Raw genomic sequence first — 15157 nt, 5'->3', positions numbered from 1 at the left:
ACATGGATGGAAATCTAGAATAATCGGGGATCCCAGACCATGATATAACATCTTCAATTCCATTTCCCGTCATTTCTGTGCCAGCTAGGCTGTCCATTGCGTACGTTCTTGCGGAACATCTCCCCAATTCCCTCACATCCATCAAAACTCGGTAGCTGTTTCAGGTGACACTTCCCGGAATTTTCCTAGTCGACTCATGAGGATTATATGAGTAAGTGCGTAGAAGTGACTCTATACCGTGGGCTTGCGAATACCAGGTGATATTCGAGATCAAATTATGACACAAGCCTTGTCGACCGGAAGATGTTCTCGAGGAAATGAGTGGAAGTGGCTCGATGTTGTGGGTTTGCATAGCAGGTGATGTTCGAGAGCCCGTATCGTCTTTTATTCTCAATCTTCCAACCTTTTTGGCTGGTCAAATTGTTGTCTCAGAGTTTTCTCTTTCTTTTTTCCGATCTCCACGGCCAGAATCGGTCTTCGCGTTGAAAAACCGGAGGGAACCACCGTTGGAGTCGGGGTCTCGTATGTCAGGGATACCAACAACATGCACGCCTGAACTTTGGTTAAGGGGGATTTCATCTTGCAGATTCTGTCGGGGGAGGGGGAGGGTTGTTGGAAGACTCGAAGATAGTGTGGGATACATAGGTATAGTGATGGGGTGGAAGAGAGGAAGCTACGATGAAGTCGTACACGCTCAGCACCCACTACGCAACTCTTTCCCCCGATTACCTTTAGCGCTAGCAAGAAGCCCAGGGCCGTGCTGGAAAGGACACTTCGGTCCCCACACCCACTACTCAAATCCCGGATGAAGTCATCAACAACCTCATCCGCACCAAGCACGTCAATGACGCGCTTTTCAACCTTCGTCAACTGCACTTTGGCATTTTCGACATAAGTGTCCACGAGCCCGCCAGCCATGCCGCTATCGAAGCCCTCCCTATCTCAGCCACTTATAACCGGCTCCACAAGGAAATTACCCAAATGGATAGTCCAGAGGCTCTGGGCGCAGGCGATAAATGGGGTCACGGCGAGGCTACATTTAGCGATTTGATTGGTGGTTATAATGCCGGTTACTACGGTTATCTGAGGTACGTCAACTGACCCCGAGAACAGTCATACTCAGTCACAATTACTAACAACGGACTGCTACAGCTGCCAAGTCTACTCAGCAGACATATTCTACACAATCTTCAAAGACGACCCCATGAACAAGGCCGCCAGCCGGCGGTACAGATACCAAGTCCTCGAGAAGGGCGGGTCGCAGGATGAAATGACTACACTGACGCAATTCTTGGCCTGTGAGCCTGAAGCTACTGCTTTCTATAAGGAGCTTGGTCTTGCTTAGTAGCGGCACTTAGTACTAGTTACTTACTACGCTCTATCTGGCCGGGTATACCTTGATTGAATGTCCTATTCGTTGCGGCTGTTAGTATAGATATAGTCCAATGCATTGCATTGCGTATTTCTCGGGTCTTGGTATATACTTTTTGGAACGTCCGTTCGTTATTCTTCTTGGTTTTAGTCTATCCCATAAAAAGAGATAATAGTTTGTGAATTTCCTTTCAGAACTGGCGGGTATACTCAATCAATATATGAACGAGATAAACACCTTGTAGAATCCGGTCAAAGCCTTGAAAGAACCTTCAAAAAATGTCGGTGGTTCCAGGGCTCAGACATCGACGATCGTCTTTCCTGACCCCTTCCAGATATCTCTAGACATTCGCCTAATATCGCCGCCACTCTCAGTGCTCTGAGGTTCCAAGCCTGTCCTGAACCCATTAACACTGAAATTACGAACACTTTCAAAGACCAGCTAGCAAGCGCCCAAACAAATGCCCTTCATGAAAATTGAAGCGCCCGAGAACGCGGTGCGAATACCCAGCGCTTAGCAAGACAAAATGCAGGGATGCCGCTACCAATCAAGAAAGCCGAACGACCATTTCACCTGCGCAGGCGCAGTAGAGATTCAAAAGCAAACACAGCAAATAGCTGCCAACGCATGCATTTCAGCCCCAAGCACCGCCTCCTCGAGGTTGAGCTTCAGAGCCCCCGCACTCCAGACTGTCTTTCCCTTTTTATTTCTTTTGAGTACTCCATACACAAGCGACAGCTACATACACATGTCCGACCCCTTCTCAGTTGCCGGCAGCGCTGTCGGGGTCATTTCTCTCGGTCTACAGGTTTGCAGTACGATCGTCAACTATACGCAAGCCGTGCGGGGCCAGAACGATAACATTCAACGCCTTGCGACCAAAGCGGAGGATATTCGATCGTCGCTGAAGAATCTACGCGATCTGATCGAAGACACGAGGGATGATTCTCCTGGTTTTGCCAGTGACCTTGAGTCAAAGGCGCTTGTTCTCGAGGCGCAGGTGAAGAAGCTGGATTCCAAAGTCGAACAGTACAAGCCCCTTGCAAGTGAGAGTTTGCACGGCAAGGTTCGATCTACGTTTAAAAAGGCAATCTATCCCCTGAAAAAAGAGGCCGTCTTTGAAATAGGGAGTTGTCTGGATGAAATACAAGCGACTGTACGAACGGCATTGGCCATGTAAGTTCGCACCCCTTCTCGAATATGGCACGATGCTGATATATGCGACCGAGAAAAGATTTACGGCGCGAAATGTCCACAAATTTAGGTTGAAACAGGATACCGTCGTTATTAAACAAGATCAAATTCTCGAGGGAGTGGTGGGTATACTCACTCTCTAATGAGGATTCTTTACTAAGTTACTTTTAGAAAACGCTTCAGCTTTGCCTCACAAATTCCTCCCCTCGAACTGTCCTCCAACAACCACCATCCCTCATCAAGGAAGTGTGTGATCATCTTAGTGACGAGAGCTGGTTAGCATCACCTCCCCAATCCCAAGGGAATTACAAGGCCAAACAGGCGAAAAGACGCTTTACCTACTACAATAGGTGGCTAGGGCTCTTGGTCACTGGGACTTTCTCTCTTCCAGCTGGATCTGGTGGATCTTCGATTGCGCCGTTTTTGAGATATTCCACTGTCGTCGGAGGCAATAGTTGGCTAGGGAATTTATGTACCCATGAATACTCAAACAAGGGTTATAGCAACACGCGCTACGGGTGGCAAGACGTCGACTATTTCATTCAGCAAGTCCAATATGCATTCTCGAGAGGAGATGCTGCTCCTAACGATTTACTGGCTTATCCTGAATTTTCCAGCTTCTCAAAGGGGCCTATTTCAATACTAGCTGTAAGCTAAGGTAACCCCCTCCATCAAGATGCAGCACTGACTATGGTAGCTCCCTTTTTTCATGGAGATCCCTGTGTGCAAAAACTCCCAAAATGTCATTAAATTCATCAAATCCATGTTTCACTACGGCTCCACCTTCGATTATTACTCGTCTTGCTGCGTACTTCAAATATTATGCAGTGAATATATTTTGACCGAAGCGGCACTGATGCTGATCCCGCGCATAGTGGAAAGAGCAGGTCCTATAGACTGGCCACCACTCTCGTGGATTGAAAAGAAAAACATGCAAGAGATTTTGCGAAGGGACGAAGATTGTAAGGAGTAAACCAGGCTATCATGATGTCGTCGGCAAATGGCTGACTTAAATTACAGCCATTGACCTTCCAGCTGCGTATATAGCAGTTCTTCGGGAGTCATACGGAGACTTACAGGATATTGTCAAATCGAACAAAGGATCACTAGACCGCATTATATTTGGAATCGCGGTTCCTTTGCTTCAATTGGCGATGGGCTGGCCTGCGGGGGTGGAACTGCTACTGGAGAAATCATCAAGCTCAGAACTACCAGGCGATTATCATCACGGATGGATGGGAATAATCACCGACGAAGATAGCGAAATGGGTCAATATGCCGAATCATGCAATGTTCTATTTGAGGCAGAATACACCTTTTCAATCACCCATACACTTCGCACCGGATCAAGCAAATTGAAAATCCTCTTTCTTGGTGAAATTGCCAAACGACGAAAAAAGCTATTAGAGATCGCAAAAGCACATATTTGCCCTTCTCGGCTTTCTGAGATCAGGAAAGGAGAAACCGGTCTTCCCGATACTAATGCCTATCGACTCTGCGCTGCATTGATGGCGAAAGGAATTAAAGTCGACCGTTTTCTGAGGCCGATCGAGGGCGAATCCGTATACTCCAATTTGGCAAGCGAGGATTTCATGCCCTTGGGGAAAAGTCCCGAATACTCCAAATCTCAGAACGAATCTTTCCATATCTTGAAGAAGGCACACGAGTTTGGATTTACCGACGTGGATCAACAACTTCCATGCGGCAATACACTACTATCGATCCACTGCTCTTCCACTCCATTACCCAAGTACCATTTAGATTTAATTGCTTGGCTTATTTCCAAAGGCGCGGATCCTTTACAAGCCTTAATTCCTAGATCAACTACGACATTGACTCATCTAATAAGTGCTAACATGGGCCAACATATATATATCGACTTTCTTTGGGCAAATGATCCTGACCCGACCCCTTTCCACCAAGTTGAGGATCGAGCCCCTCTCCACCAAATTGTGAACAATTTACTCTCCGTAAGAGTCACAGATGCCTGTTCCTGTCCGTGTTCTGTTAGTGGATGTACTGCATTGTCCGTAGCTATCCGGCGTGTGATTGGTTCATTCGACTATCGGGCACCTTATCGGGCACCCGAAGATATCGCTGAAAAGGCCGCAGCTTTTCGCAAATTTCTTCAACACCTCATCGAATACAACCGGTCAGATTCCCAGCCGTGCCGTTCAATTATCAGAAGTCTTACTTTCGACGGGCTAGGGCTCGCCCACAGCTGCTGCACCGAAATCGACGATCATTGGAATTTTCGGCTACGTGTCAGAGACCAATGCGACCGTTTTGAAATTATGGAGGAGCAAAGAGATCAATTCAAACCCTTTGAGAGTCTTGTGGCTGAATTTGAATATCAATTTGAAACCTATGGGCTTCCGTTGATGGATTTCCTGCAGGAGGTTTGGTATGAACGAATGATAAGATATATTTCACATCGCGACCCGTTCGACGCAGAGCATCACCAGGAACTGAGAAAGTTTAACGTTATTCTGGAGATGGATGACGTTGAGATACCTCTTGTTGTGCAACTCATTTGTAACCATAAAAGGGTGATTGAGGACGACTCTGATGACTCTCGATCTGGCCGCTCATCTTCGCCCTAAAGTTGATTTGGGACAAGAGGACATTATTTCATTCATTTTATACTGTATTTTGAGAGGTAATTGTACCGCAAATTAAAAAAAAAAAATAAAAATAAAAACCTTGGAATCCATATAATGCTGCCCGTTTAAAGATCATGAAATTTGAATGTCCTAGGCTACTTTCTGCTAAAGGTCTCTAAGCAAAGCTACAGTGACTTGGTGACGCCTAGTAAATATTCCTCGTGTAGCCGCTTCCCAACAACCTGAATAGAGACTGGACAGTCAACCATACTTTCTGGTATATCTGCATTTGTGAGCTTTAGGCAATGTCAAGATAGCGGGAGAACGTACAATACTTCCAAATATTGTCTTCAAGTTTGTTCCGAGATTTGAAGCTCGAGACTTTATCACTTTTCAGGCATACATGGGTTACTGGCACAGTAGTTGCGCAGTAATCAATAACATTCCATAGGCTTATATAGTTGTCATATATAAATTCGTGTCTGTGCTCGTTAGTCATATATCCAGCAAAATGGCTGAGTGTGCTTTAGTCTATACCTTGAAGATACAGGCCACGGCGAACTTCACCAATCTTTCATGATGCCTGCATCTACTCGTCGAACTCGGCGTACTCGCCGTGAGCGAAGTCGCTCGCCTGCACCAGCAGCTAGTCCTGTTCGAGAACGACTCGCAAGTGAGGCTATCCCGGATGGTTTGAGTGGGACAGAATCTGTCTTTACTGCTAACAGTAGGTTTCTTGATGATATACTCGAACGTCGTCCCGGTCGCTCTCCGACTCCTAGTGTCTTCTGAGCTTTTCCAATTTCCCTCATGGACCAGTCAGTGTGAATGTTAAGCTCGACGTTGTTCTCAATGCTTGCTACTATGTTGATCTCGATCTGAGGTTGAGCTACTTCTGAGTGAAGTGAAGGGACGGGTGATGCGACCTGAGATTGGGAAAAAGCTGGAGATGCGAGAGGCTGACGATTTGGGAGCATAACTAACTGCTGAAACCTCAGGATTTCAGGACTGAGACTCTCTCAAATATCACTGGGACCATGGTCCAAGGGACAAAACATGTCAACAGTCCCAGAACAAAGACCTTGAGGCTGGAACCGGCCAAATCATCAGCCTCTCACATCTCTAGCTTTTTCCCAATCTCAGGTCGCATCACCCATCCCTTCACTTCACTCAGAAATAGCTCAACCTCAGATCAAGGTCAACACGATCTGAGGTCAACATAGTGGCGAGCATTAAGAACGACGTCGAGCTTGACATTCGCACCGACTGGTCCATGAGGGAAATTGGAAAAGCTCAGAAGACACTAGGAGTCGGAGAGCGACCGGGACGACGTTCGAGTATATCATCAAGAAACCTACTGTTAGCAGTAAAGACAGATTCTGTCCCACTCAAACCATCCGGGATAGCCTCACTTGCGAGTCGTTCTCGAATAGGACTAGCTGCTGGTGCAGGCGAGCGACTTCGCTCACGGCGAGTACGCCGAGTTCGACGAGTAGATGCAGGCATCATGAAAGATTGGTGAAGTTGAAAAGGTGAAGTCGAAAAGGTGGAGAGATGAAGAAGGAAGAAGCCGATATGTCAACAAAATAGTGAATGACAGGCAACCTTCAAATTGCGTTTGCAAAGAAAGTGCGACAGAGTCATCACTGTTTGCTCCTACCTACACTATTTGCATTCAATTTGATGTGTATGGTTAAGCGGGACGCTTAATATTGAAAGGGGAGATGACTTCAGAACAAGCAAATTGCACTATCAAAACCTATGGAACACGAAACGACACCGAAAACATCTCGAATCAACACCGAATTCTACCAATCCTGAGTATGCGTATCTGCAAGATCGCGGATACTAGCACCAATCGTGGCGGAGAGCCCATCACCTCCTTGGCTAATACGCCGAGTCGCCGCCGAAGCAATATCGTCATAAAAGGATCTGATCGCACCCATCCAAAGACCATAACCATTATCAACTGCCTCAAGACGGCAAAGGAAATTGGTATTCTCTTGTTGACCAAGGGCGATATTGATCTCTTTTCGTTTGAAAATCGCTTTTGAATAAGCAATCTCAGCCTTAGTATTGGCTCTCTTCTTATCAAGTGCCTTAATCTCTCTCTATCTACTAGCAATAAGGTAGGGGCGACCTGGGATGCTTCAAGTTGTGTATACTAGTACTAGTACTAGTAGTCTACCTGAATATCGTGGAGTGTAAGACGGCAGTAGATCACCCAAAGATTGTGCTTGGAGCTTCAGGCTGTCAATATCTCAATAAAAGGCTAAGAACTTGAAGGTTGATGCTCATCCTTATATTCAAGTTCTATAAGACTCGGAACTCTAGATTACCTAGATATTCCATTCTGATGGTGCAATTAATACCCCGGAGACATAGGCTGGGGCTGTTAAGTCAGCTCGCATCTCTTTCTTCCGTCGTTTGTCGTGACATCTTTTCCTTCCCTGGGCTTGGGTGCGCCGGGCCCAGGACAAACGCTCTGGCGTTTGTCCTGTTGCGTAGACCTAGCCAGCCCACACTTTTAGGTACTAGTGCTATATGTAGGTCCTCTGACCTCAGATAGTTTCTGACTCATACACATATTCAAGTTTCCTCTGTGATCACTCAACACACGACATCCAGATCTGTCAGATTCGGCTATATTCCCATGAGAAGCTGCCAGTGCTCACAACACATTGACGCACTTTGGCTCCAGGGACCTCTCGCACTTTCTATACTACCTAACTGGCAAGAAACGCACCAAGCTGGATTATTGCCATGGTGGCTTCAGGTTCATTTTCAGCTTCGCAGTTCTCGGTCAGGCTTCAATTTATCTTGCCAACCGACCCAACAATGGATGTCCCTCCATAGGACCGTCCCGACAAGTAAAGAGTGCTGTATCAACACACCGAGTTTGCCACACACATAAATGGCCCACCACACACCCAGAATGGCAGATCTCTTATCCTACACAGCTCAACCAGCGCATGATCGATATCCTCTTCAAACTCGGAAACATTTCCACCTATATTTATACTATTTATACCGGCCCTTTCACGAGCATCGTGATCGAAAAGCCCTCCATGGAAAGAACCATCCTTTGTCATGCCCACACTCAGTACTAATTATCTGCCTTGACTCAACTCACCTGGGCACTTCGCCTTGTTCGATACATACTAGTACTGACGAAAATACGAACTTCAAGTTCCTTCCGCTCCAGCAATGTGTTTGTTTGATTCGATTCGATTCGGTCTTTCCTTTTCCTGAACGGAGGCGCTGCGAGAAGGGAACAACGCAACAGTCCGGAAGTTCATCTTGTGGGAACTTCATTTGGCGGCATGGATAACTCTTATCACCAACTTGAAGAGAATCCGTCTAACCAGCTGGTGATCAACTTGAAGCCGTCAGACTCAGATTCAGACTCAGATTCATCAATGAACGACACGATATAGACCGGACGCAATTCTGTCAGACTACTGCAGCTTAAACCTGGGAATTCGGAGATGGCACATTCAACAAGTTCAAGATGAACGCCTTCGCTCTCATGCGTGCTCGATGCGTGCTCGATACCCATGTACATAGGCCCTCACACAATCTTCCTTACCCCGTCTTGCGCCAAGCGGCGGCGACTCCCATGGAGAAATTCAGAAGTGGGTAGTATGACGGGAAGCCGGGAGGCATACTAGGCATAGGCATAGGCAGAGTTATTACACTAGATTCCATTACAAGATTACAATATTTAGAAAAACAGTCATTGCAGATATTCATTAATATCATCCTGGGCCCTCCCCTCAATCCAGGCTACTACTATTCACAGACACAGATAGAACATAGAAACCAACTGGTTAGGTTACTCAACAGACTCTCCTCTTCGGACAAGACAAGACAAGACAAGACAGGCAAACAGATCTCGCTAGCACAAACACAGCATGGTGGGAATCATTATCATCAATCACAATCAGGGAACAAAAGAAAGAAAGAAAAAATAACAAAAAGAGACATCAAAAGTAGGGCATCTGCCAAACCAAGAGCGACGGACGGGCTTAGCTCACATCGACCCAGTCACGGTCGGGACATACTTGACTTTGAACTGCAAATACGAGAGAGGAGTATCCCGGTCGCGAAGCGATGTTGGTACATTCCGTGGCACCTAATAATGCTAGGAAAATGGAACCAAGGAGAAGAGGAAAAAAAGGAAAAAGACAACGAAGGAAAACGCCACGCTGAAACTCCAGGGTATACACATACACCCTCAGCAAACTCCACAGGGTCATGACGAGAGATAGATATGGGTGAAAACAGGTTCGAACAGACACAGACAAACGCCGTCGAATCGTGGCGGCCGAATGGGGTATGTATAGTCGACGACAAGAAGATAAAAGCAGGCGGGCTCGGCTTCGACCCGAGAAGCCCGAAATCAATAGAGGGAGGCAAAAATCGTTATCGGAACGTGACATGAGATAGATGAAGAAATGGACAGAGAGAGCGCCGAGTCATTTCAACACCGAGGACAGATGACAAAGGAAAAAGAAAAGAAAGAAAGCACAGAACACCCTCCATATGCACAATAGTCAAAAAAGGGGAGATAGATTACACATCGATCATTTCGGCGTCTTCGGCCAGAATCTCGTCGGCAGGGCCAAAATTGCCTTCAAAGACGGTGGCACCCGCACGGCGACGCTGGTTCACGAATTGAACACCGTATGTTTCGAGGATCTGATCCGCCGTGGGTCGGTCACGGGGCTCAGGAGAGATCATCCACCCGACAATCTTGTCGAGCGCTTGAGCGTGGTGAGCGTTGATCATGAAGTCGGGCGGATCGACAAGTTCGCCGCTGCGGGCGAGCCGGGCGGGCTTGGGAGCATTCAGCTGGCGACTTGTGAGGAAATCGTCGCCGAAGTCATCAACACCGAGATCCGAAGCACAGAGATCCTCAAACGATGATTCTTCAGAAATTGGGTTTCCAGAGGCATCGCGGAAGATACTCGTTTCCGAGCTCCAGGTCAGGCTAGGAACATCGCTCATATCACCGTTGCGAAGCTTTTGCCATGACACTCCATTGTCTGGCAGCTCCACATTGCCGGCAATTTCAAACACAATGAGACCCAAGGAGAAGATATCGGCAGGCTTGTCGAAACGGCCCATCAGAATCTCAGGTCCGATGTATTCACGGTCACCTTCCCCGTCGATACCATCCTGGGCTGGCCAATGAGCAGCCATACCGAAGTCGGCAATTTTGAGGACACCTTCAAAGGTCACCAGGATATTGGCGGGCTTGAGGTCAAGGTGGATGAAGCCCTGGTCGTGGATGTGCTTCAATCCCAAAGAGAGCTCCAGCAGAATCTTCCAGATCCGAAAGTCATCCAGACGAGCCTTCAGGCCGGCCTGAGCCAGGAAAACATCCAAGCTACCTTCTTCGCAATATTCTGTTTGGATGTACAGGTGACCGAAGTCTTCCCAGCTGTCGACAAAGTGGATCACGTGATCGGTGTTGGTCATAGTCTTGAGCACTTCGACCTCACGAATGCGGCGTTCACGATCCTTGAGACCAGTATAAGGCTGCTTGCTCTTCTTCACGGCCCAAACCTGATGGGGCAACTCGGTAGGCGACTTGGGGCCACTGGATGCAAGCGAAAAGACCGAAGGAACGGAAGCATCGTGCGGTTGACCGACTCGGAAGACCTTTGAGAACTCGCCAGTTCCTACCAGCTCAACCTTCTCGAAACGTGCAGTCAAGCTGGGATCCACATCGGGAGCTTGGTATCCACTCAGAGAAAGACTAGGGCGCTTGCTGGCAAGTAAGGACTCTCGGGGACCGGTGGGGGTGGCCGGAAGACCGTTCGAGTTGGTGGAGCTGCCGAAGTCAGGGGGATGTGACTGATCGTTTGGCACGGAGATCGACAATCCACTCGGATCCGGAGGGAAGTATTGATCGCGGGGAGTCTGAGGCGTTACTTGGAGGAAGCGGTCACGCAAGGGTGTGGAGTGAGCGCTGGAATTGGATTCTGACAACCGCTCAAGGGAAGCGATGTGGGATGTTGAAGGAGGGTAAGTAACCGAAGGAAGGAATGTTTGTTTGGTGGGAGTGGGAGGGAAGTCAGAATCAGTGAGTGGTTGGCTGTCAGGGCGGGATGGAGATTCAGCCTGCATCTCATCGCCGTCAACACTGATAACGCTTCCTCGACGGGAGGGCTCGGGGCGATTGAAGGAGTTGCCAAAGATGCCCATTCCTTTGGCAAACGGCCCAGGCTTCGAGCGTGCGACGAACGGAGTTGGGTTGAAAGGCGATTCAGGCGCAATTTCGGACTCCCTAAGTCGGGATTGAGATTTGTCAAACAGACGCTCTGGTGGTGGGTTGGGTCCCGCAGTGAACAAATTCACAGGTCGCTTGCAAGGCGTGTCAGGCATGTTCTTGTTAAAACCAGTACCACTGGGATCTTCCGCATTGCGATTCTTCTTGGAGATCAACCCAGTTGACATGAAAGCCGCGGGCAGAGGCTTCACTAGTTTATAGTTATTTGGTGTCGCGAATTCTCCTGAATCTTCACGTGTTATCCGCCGCACGGGAGCTGGACGAGTCGCACCAGCAGGAAGCGACTTGGAGAAATTGAAGATGGGGCGCGGCGGGCCCGATTTGTGCGTTGGTTCATGAGTTGGCGAGTCATCCAAACTGGAACCGGAAGAAGACTGAGTGATTGTTCGAGAGAGAGGGTGGGCGGTAGGTCGGGGAGCCTGAGTGTTGACATTGAGAGCGGAAGGGGCGTTGTTGGGCTGAGGGGAGAAGAGAGGACTGGTTGGAGGTCGTGGAGAGAAAAGATTGCTAGTGTCTTGTCCTTTCTCGAATAAACCGCTCTCAAAGGACATGCGTGGGCGCACTGCCAATGGAGTTCCAGGAGGCATATCTCCGTCCCCGCTTCGGGGTTTGCCGAATAGTGGCCGTTCTCCCTGTCTCTGTTGCAAAGTCGAGCGTCGCAGAGAGGAAGAGCGCTTGGGAATAGTGGCGAATGGACTGAATGGTTGAATGGGAGTCGGGAAAGATGGAGACTCGCCTTCTGTCGGGCTTGTAGGCGCGCTTTCGCAATTGTTATCAAATATACTAAAATCGGTAAAATTGGGCGCATGCATGCTGCGTCGCTTCGCAGAGGGACTCCCTCGAGAGGCCTGGTCGAGATTCATAATACCGTCACTTCGCTTCAGAGGACTGACTGTCGCAAATGAGCCAAACGTCCCACTTCGGCGCTTTTCGATGCGCGAGAGTGTAGAACGAGGCGCAAACGGAGTTTCACTCAGCGGCGCACCTGGGGTGGTTGAAACACCAAAATTCGTACAAATTGAATCCTCGGTAGGATCCGTCAAGTCGTCGATGGTCAGATCATTTTCCTCTCCTGGTGGCGGTGCAATCGGTTGAGATGGAAAAGTGTTGCCGCTGTCTGCAGACGCCGCGAGAGCACGTTTGGCCGGACTGCGTGGGGACGTTCGTCGTCGCATGGCCGGCCTGGTGATTTTTGCACTAGGAGGGTAAGGAACGGCAAGAGGTGAAGGCTGACCAGATGAAGGGAAGAGCACAAAGTTGCTCTGAGAGGAACGGCGAGAAGGAGACAATGGAGAAGAGACGTAGTTCGATTTGGAAGGTGATTGATTGCGAGTGTTGAGGAAGAAATTGGAGCTCTTGGATGGCGAGCGCGACAAAGAGCGCCGAAGCTGGCGGATGGCGGAACTAGCATCAACGTGATGGATGCCCGAGTGCGATGGAAGATGGAGGGTTCCACCAGAGTCCCGGTGCGGCGAGAAGGTCGCAACCATGATGGCGAAGCTGGGGAATGCTCAAAGTGCCGCGCAACAAACTCAGGGAATGAGAGGCGGTCCAATCGCGTACGGAGATCACCCAACGGGGGAGACCCAATATTATGGGATGAAATAGGGTTTTGATACTGTTTTGACAAAGTTTGGACAATAGGACGCAAAAGGTTCGCTCGAGGAAGGTGTGTTTTCCAACCCTTCCAGGGTGGTCTACTCTTGAAGAGTGACGCGATGGGGAAGGGAAAGGGACAAACAACGCGTTTCTCCTTCACGAGGGGGGGGGAGGGCGTGAGTCAAAAAGGTCGAACCAAACGAAGGGCTCAACTGGAATGCTGGGAAGGCGCAGCCGCAGAGTGGCGAAGGAAGAAGAGCAGCTGCCATTCACCCACTCATTGCAAGTTGTCGATTAACAATTAGAGAATTCAAAGGGAATCCCGTCGAGAGCGCAATCCGCGAGATATGGTGGGTGGGTGTTGTTGATGGAACAAGTACAGTTGCGCGCGCGCGGTGTGAGACCAGGTGGGCTGGAGAGCGCGGAGTTGTTGATCAGTCGCGCGGGAATGTTTCAGGCCGGACACGCGGACATGCGGCTTCCAGTCAACACGGGGGGGGCAAGTGTTGGGTTGATTTCGTCTTCCTAGTGTTTCAAGGAAGAACGGCAGTGCAAGGGGGGCAAATCCCCTTGGTCGAGTTGTCGGTGACGGAGTCGGTGTCGGTCCACGCGAGATGGGAGGTCGAAAAGAAGGGCGAGAGAGGAATGTGGGATCGCGATCGATGTGGAGAGAAGGTGTGGAAGGGCGGAAGATTGAAGATGACAGAGAATGTTGGCCAAGAGTCAGAAGCAAAGGGCAAGTCAAATGTAAATGGAGTCGAAGGATGGCGGGCGTTAATCAACGCGCCAGTCGCGTTGTTGATCCTCGATCCCCGATCCGGTTTAGCGGCGGGGGACGCGACGTGACATAAACAATTATGTCATCAACAATATACACAGTGTGTGTATACCCTGTATAGTTACGGTGCAGTGTATGCCTAGTGTATACCTATAGTGGCGCAATGTATCACAGAGCACGTAGGGAATCTTTCTCTTTATCCGTACCTTTGTGCCTGCGTAACTTTGTGCGTTCTTCTGTTGACGGTCCAACCAGGGGAGGTGCCCGACTTAAAACTCCCCTGCAGCCCAAACACTACATAACGCCACCTAATGGAGCAGCTGCGCGAAATACTTTCATATTATGGGGAAAAATGAAATTTGATTTATGATTATTATTATCATTCACAGAGGCAAAAATACTAATGATAAAATAACAAATAATTCTCACAGCGTGAAAAGTCTTACTCGTTGGAACTAAGGCCGTGCTTAACCAGGGACCCACCGCCACCGCGTCTGAACAGGCCACCACCACCACAGACCACCACAGACCACCACAGACCACCACCAACACCCACGCGGATTCGCCCTTACTTCGGAAGGGCCTCCCCTATTCCCCCATCTCATCCACACTTCCGACTGCTCTCATCTGATCCATCACGTTCCGGTAGCCGGGGCTACTACTCATATTATGGCTTCATAGTGTCTCGCTTCATGGTTCTTGTTTACTATTTCCTATCTACCATTTACCTACAATTTACTATATACTGTGTAGTACAGTACTATAAAGAGTGGCAAATATCGACGTCTAACAAATTCCCTAGTGGGCCTGTCAACCTTAGCCCTGCCCAACCCAGCCCAACCCAACCCTTAGAAAGATCCGCCCGTCCCGTCCGCATCCGCAACCTGCGTCCACGGTGGGTCAACACAGTCACACCATATCCCATGGGATACAACTCTGCCCCTCTCGTTCTATGCAATCTCACTTTATTGAGTCGAACACATCCAACGCCAGTACCGGGCCAACAAAAGCAATTATATGCACGGGACAGGGGAAAAAGAAAGGAAAGGAAAAAGAAAAAAAGAAAATTATCACTGCGAACTAGTAACTATCGTAACACAAAATAACGCCAATAACAGCCGTTTCTGAGTGGTTTCGGTGAGAGCACAGGCACGGAGAACTCCATAGGATAGGAAGTATTCTACTCTACTCCGTACTCCTCCCCTTAAGGAGCCAAAGAACGAAGGAGGAGACCGAGACCGGCTCCGGCTCATCCTATCCCATCCCATCCTTGCTCCCCTGATCAGATGAGATGGGAATTACTCCGTGGCATG

General features: G+C 48.8%; 6 protein-coding genes across 6 annotated transcripts; 4 read left to right on the top strand and 2 right to left on the bottom strand.

The window, feature by feature from the left end:
• Window positions 1–653: 653 nt before the first annotated feature.
• On the top strand, window positions 654–1345 carry N7533_007921 (Neurolysin/Thimet oligopeptidase N-terminal; the record flags this gene model as incomplete). The annotated part of the gene is made up of 3 exons (XM_057104571.1): window positions 654–686; window positions 742–1088; window positions 1153–1345. 3 exons carry the CDS (start codon window positions 654–656, stop codon window positions 1343–1345), a joined length of 573 nt encoding a protein of 190 aa, XP_056959528.1.
• Window positions 1346–2120: 775 nt separating this feature from the next.
• Window positions 2121–5169, top strand: N7533_007920 (uncharacterized protein; the record flags this gene model as incomplete). Its single annotated transcript, XM_057104570.1, has 5 exons — window positions 2121–2548; window positions 2607–2688; window positions 2738–3214; window positions 3264–3528; window positions 3587–5169. The coding sequence occupies 5 exons, from the start codon at window positions 2121–2123 to the stop codon at window positions 5167–5169; spliced, it is 2835 nt and encodes a 944-aa protein (XP_056959527.1).
• Window positions 5170–5748: 579 nt separating this feature from the next.
• N7533_007919 (uncharacterized protein) lies at window positions 5749–6068 on the top strand (the record flags this gene model as incomplete). Its single annotated transcript, XM_057104569.1, has 2 exons — window positions 5749–5860; window positions 5989–6068. The coding sequence occupies 2 exons, from the start codon at window positions 5749–5751 to the stop codon at window positions 6066–6068; spliced, it is 192 nt and encodes a 63-aa protein (XP_056959526.1).
• Window positions 6069–6367: 299 nt separating this feature from the next.
• On the bottom strand, window positions 6368–6675 carry N7533_007918 (uncharacterized protein; the record flags this gene model as incomplete). The annotated part of the gene is made up of 2 exons (XM_057104568.1): window positions 6368–6435; window positions 6564–6675. The coding sequence occupies 2 exons, from the start codon at window positions 6673–6675 to the stop codon at window positions 6368–6370; spliced, it is 180 nt and encodes a 59-aa protein (XP_056959525.1).
• Window positions 6676–6893: 218 nt separating this feature from the next.
• Window positions 6894–7223, top strand: N7533_007917 (uncharacterized protein; the record flags this gene model as incomplete). The annotated part of the gene is made up of 1 exon (XM_057104567.1): window positions 6894–7223. The coding sequence occupies one exon, from the start codon at window positions 6894–6896 to the stop codon at window positions 7221–7223; it is 330 nt and encodes a 109-aa protein (XP_056959524.1).
• A 2521-nt stretch (window positions 7224–9744) lies between these two features.
• N7533_007916 (tyrosine protein kinase SWE1) lies at window positions 9745–12957 on the bottom strand (the record flags this gene model as incomplete). Its single annotated transcript, XM_057104566.1, has 1 exon — window positions 9745–12957. The coding sequence occupies one exon, from the start codon at window positions 12955–12957 to the stop codon at window positions 9745–9747; it is 3213 nt and encodes a 1070-aa protein (XP_056959523.1).
• Window positions 12958–15157: the final 2200 nt, after the last annotated feature.

The sequence above is a fragment of the Penicillium manginii genome, assembly GCF_028828005.1.
Source record: "Penicillium manginii strain IBT 31320 chromosome Unknown utg000005l:1.0-5665137.0:1.0-5668048.0, whole genome shotgun sequence".
In the NCBI taxonomy this organism is placed as follows: domain Eukaryota; kingdom Fungi; phylum Ascomycota; class Eurotiomycetes; order Eurotiales; family Aspergillaceae; genus Penicillium; species Penicillium manginii.
The sequence above is the reverse complement of the archived record's forward strand: the minus strand, read 5'-3'. Positions and strand labels throughout refer to the sequence as shown.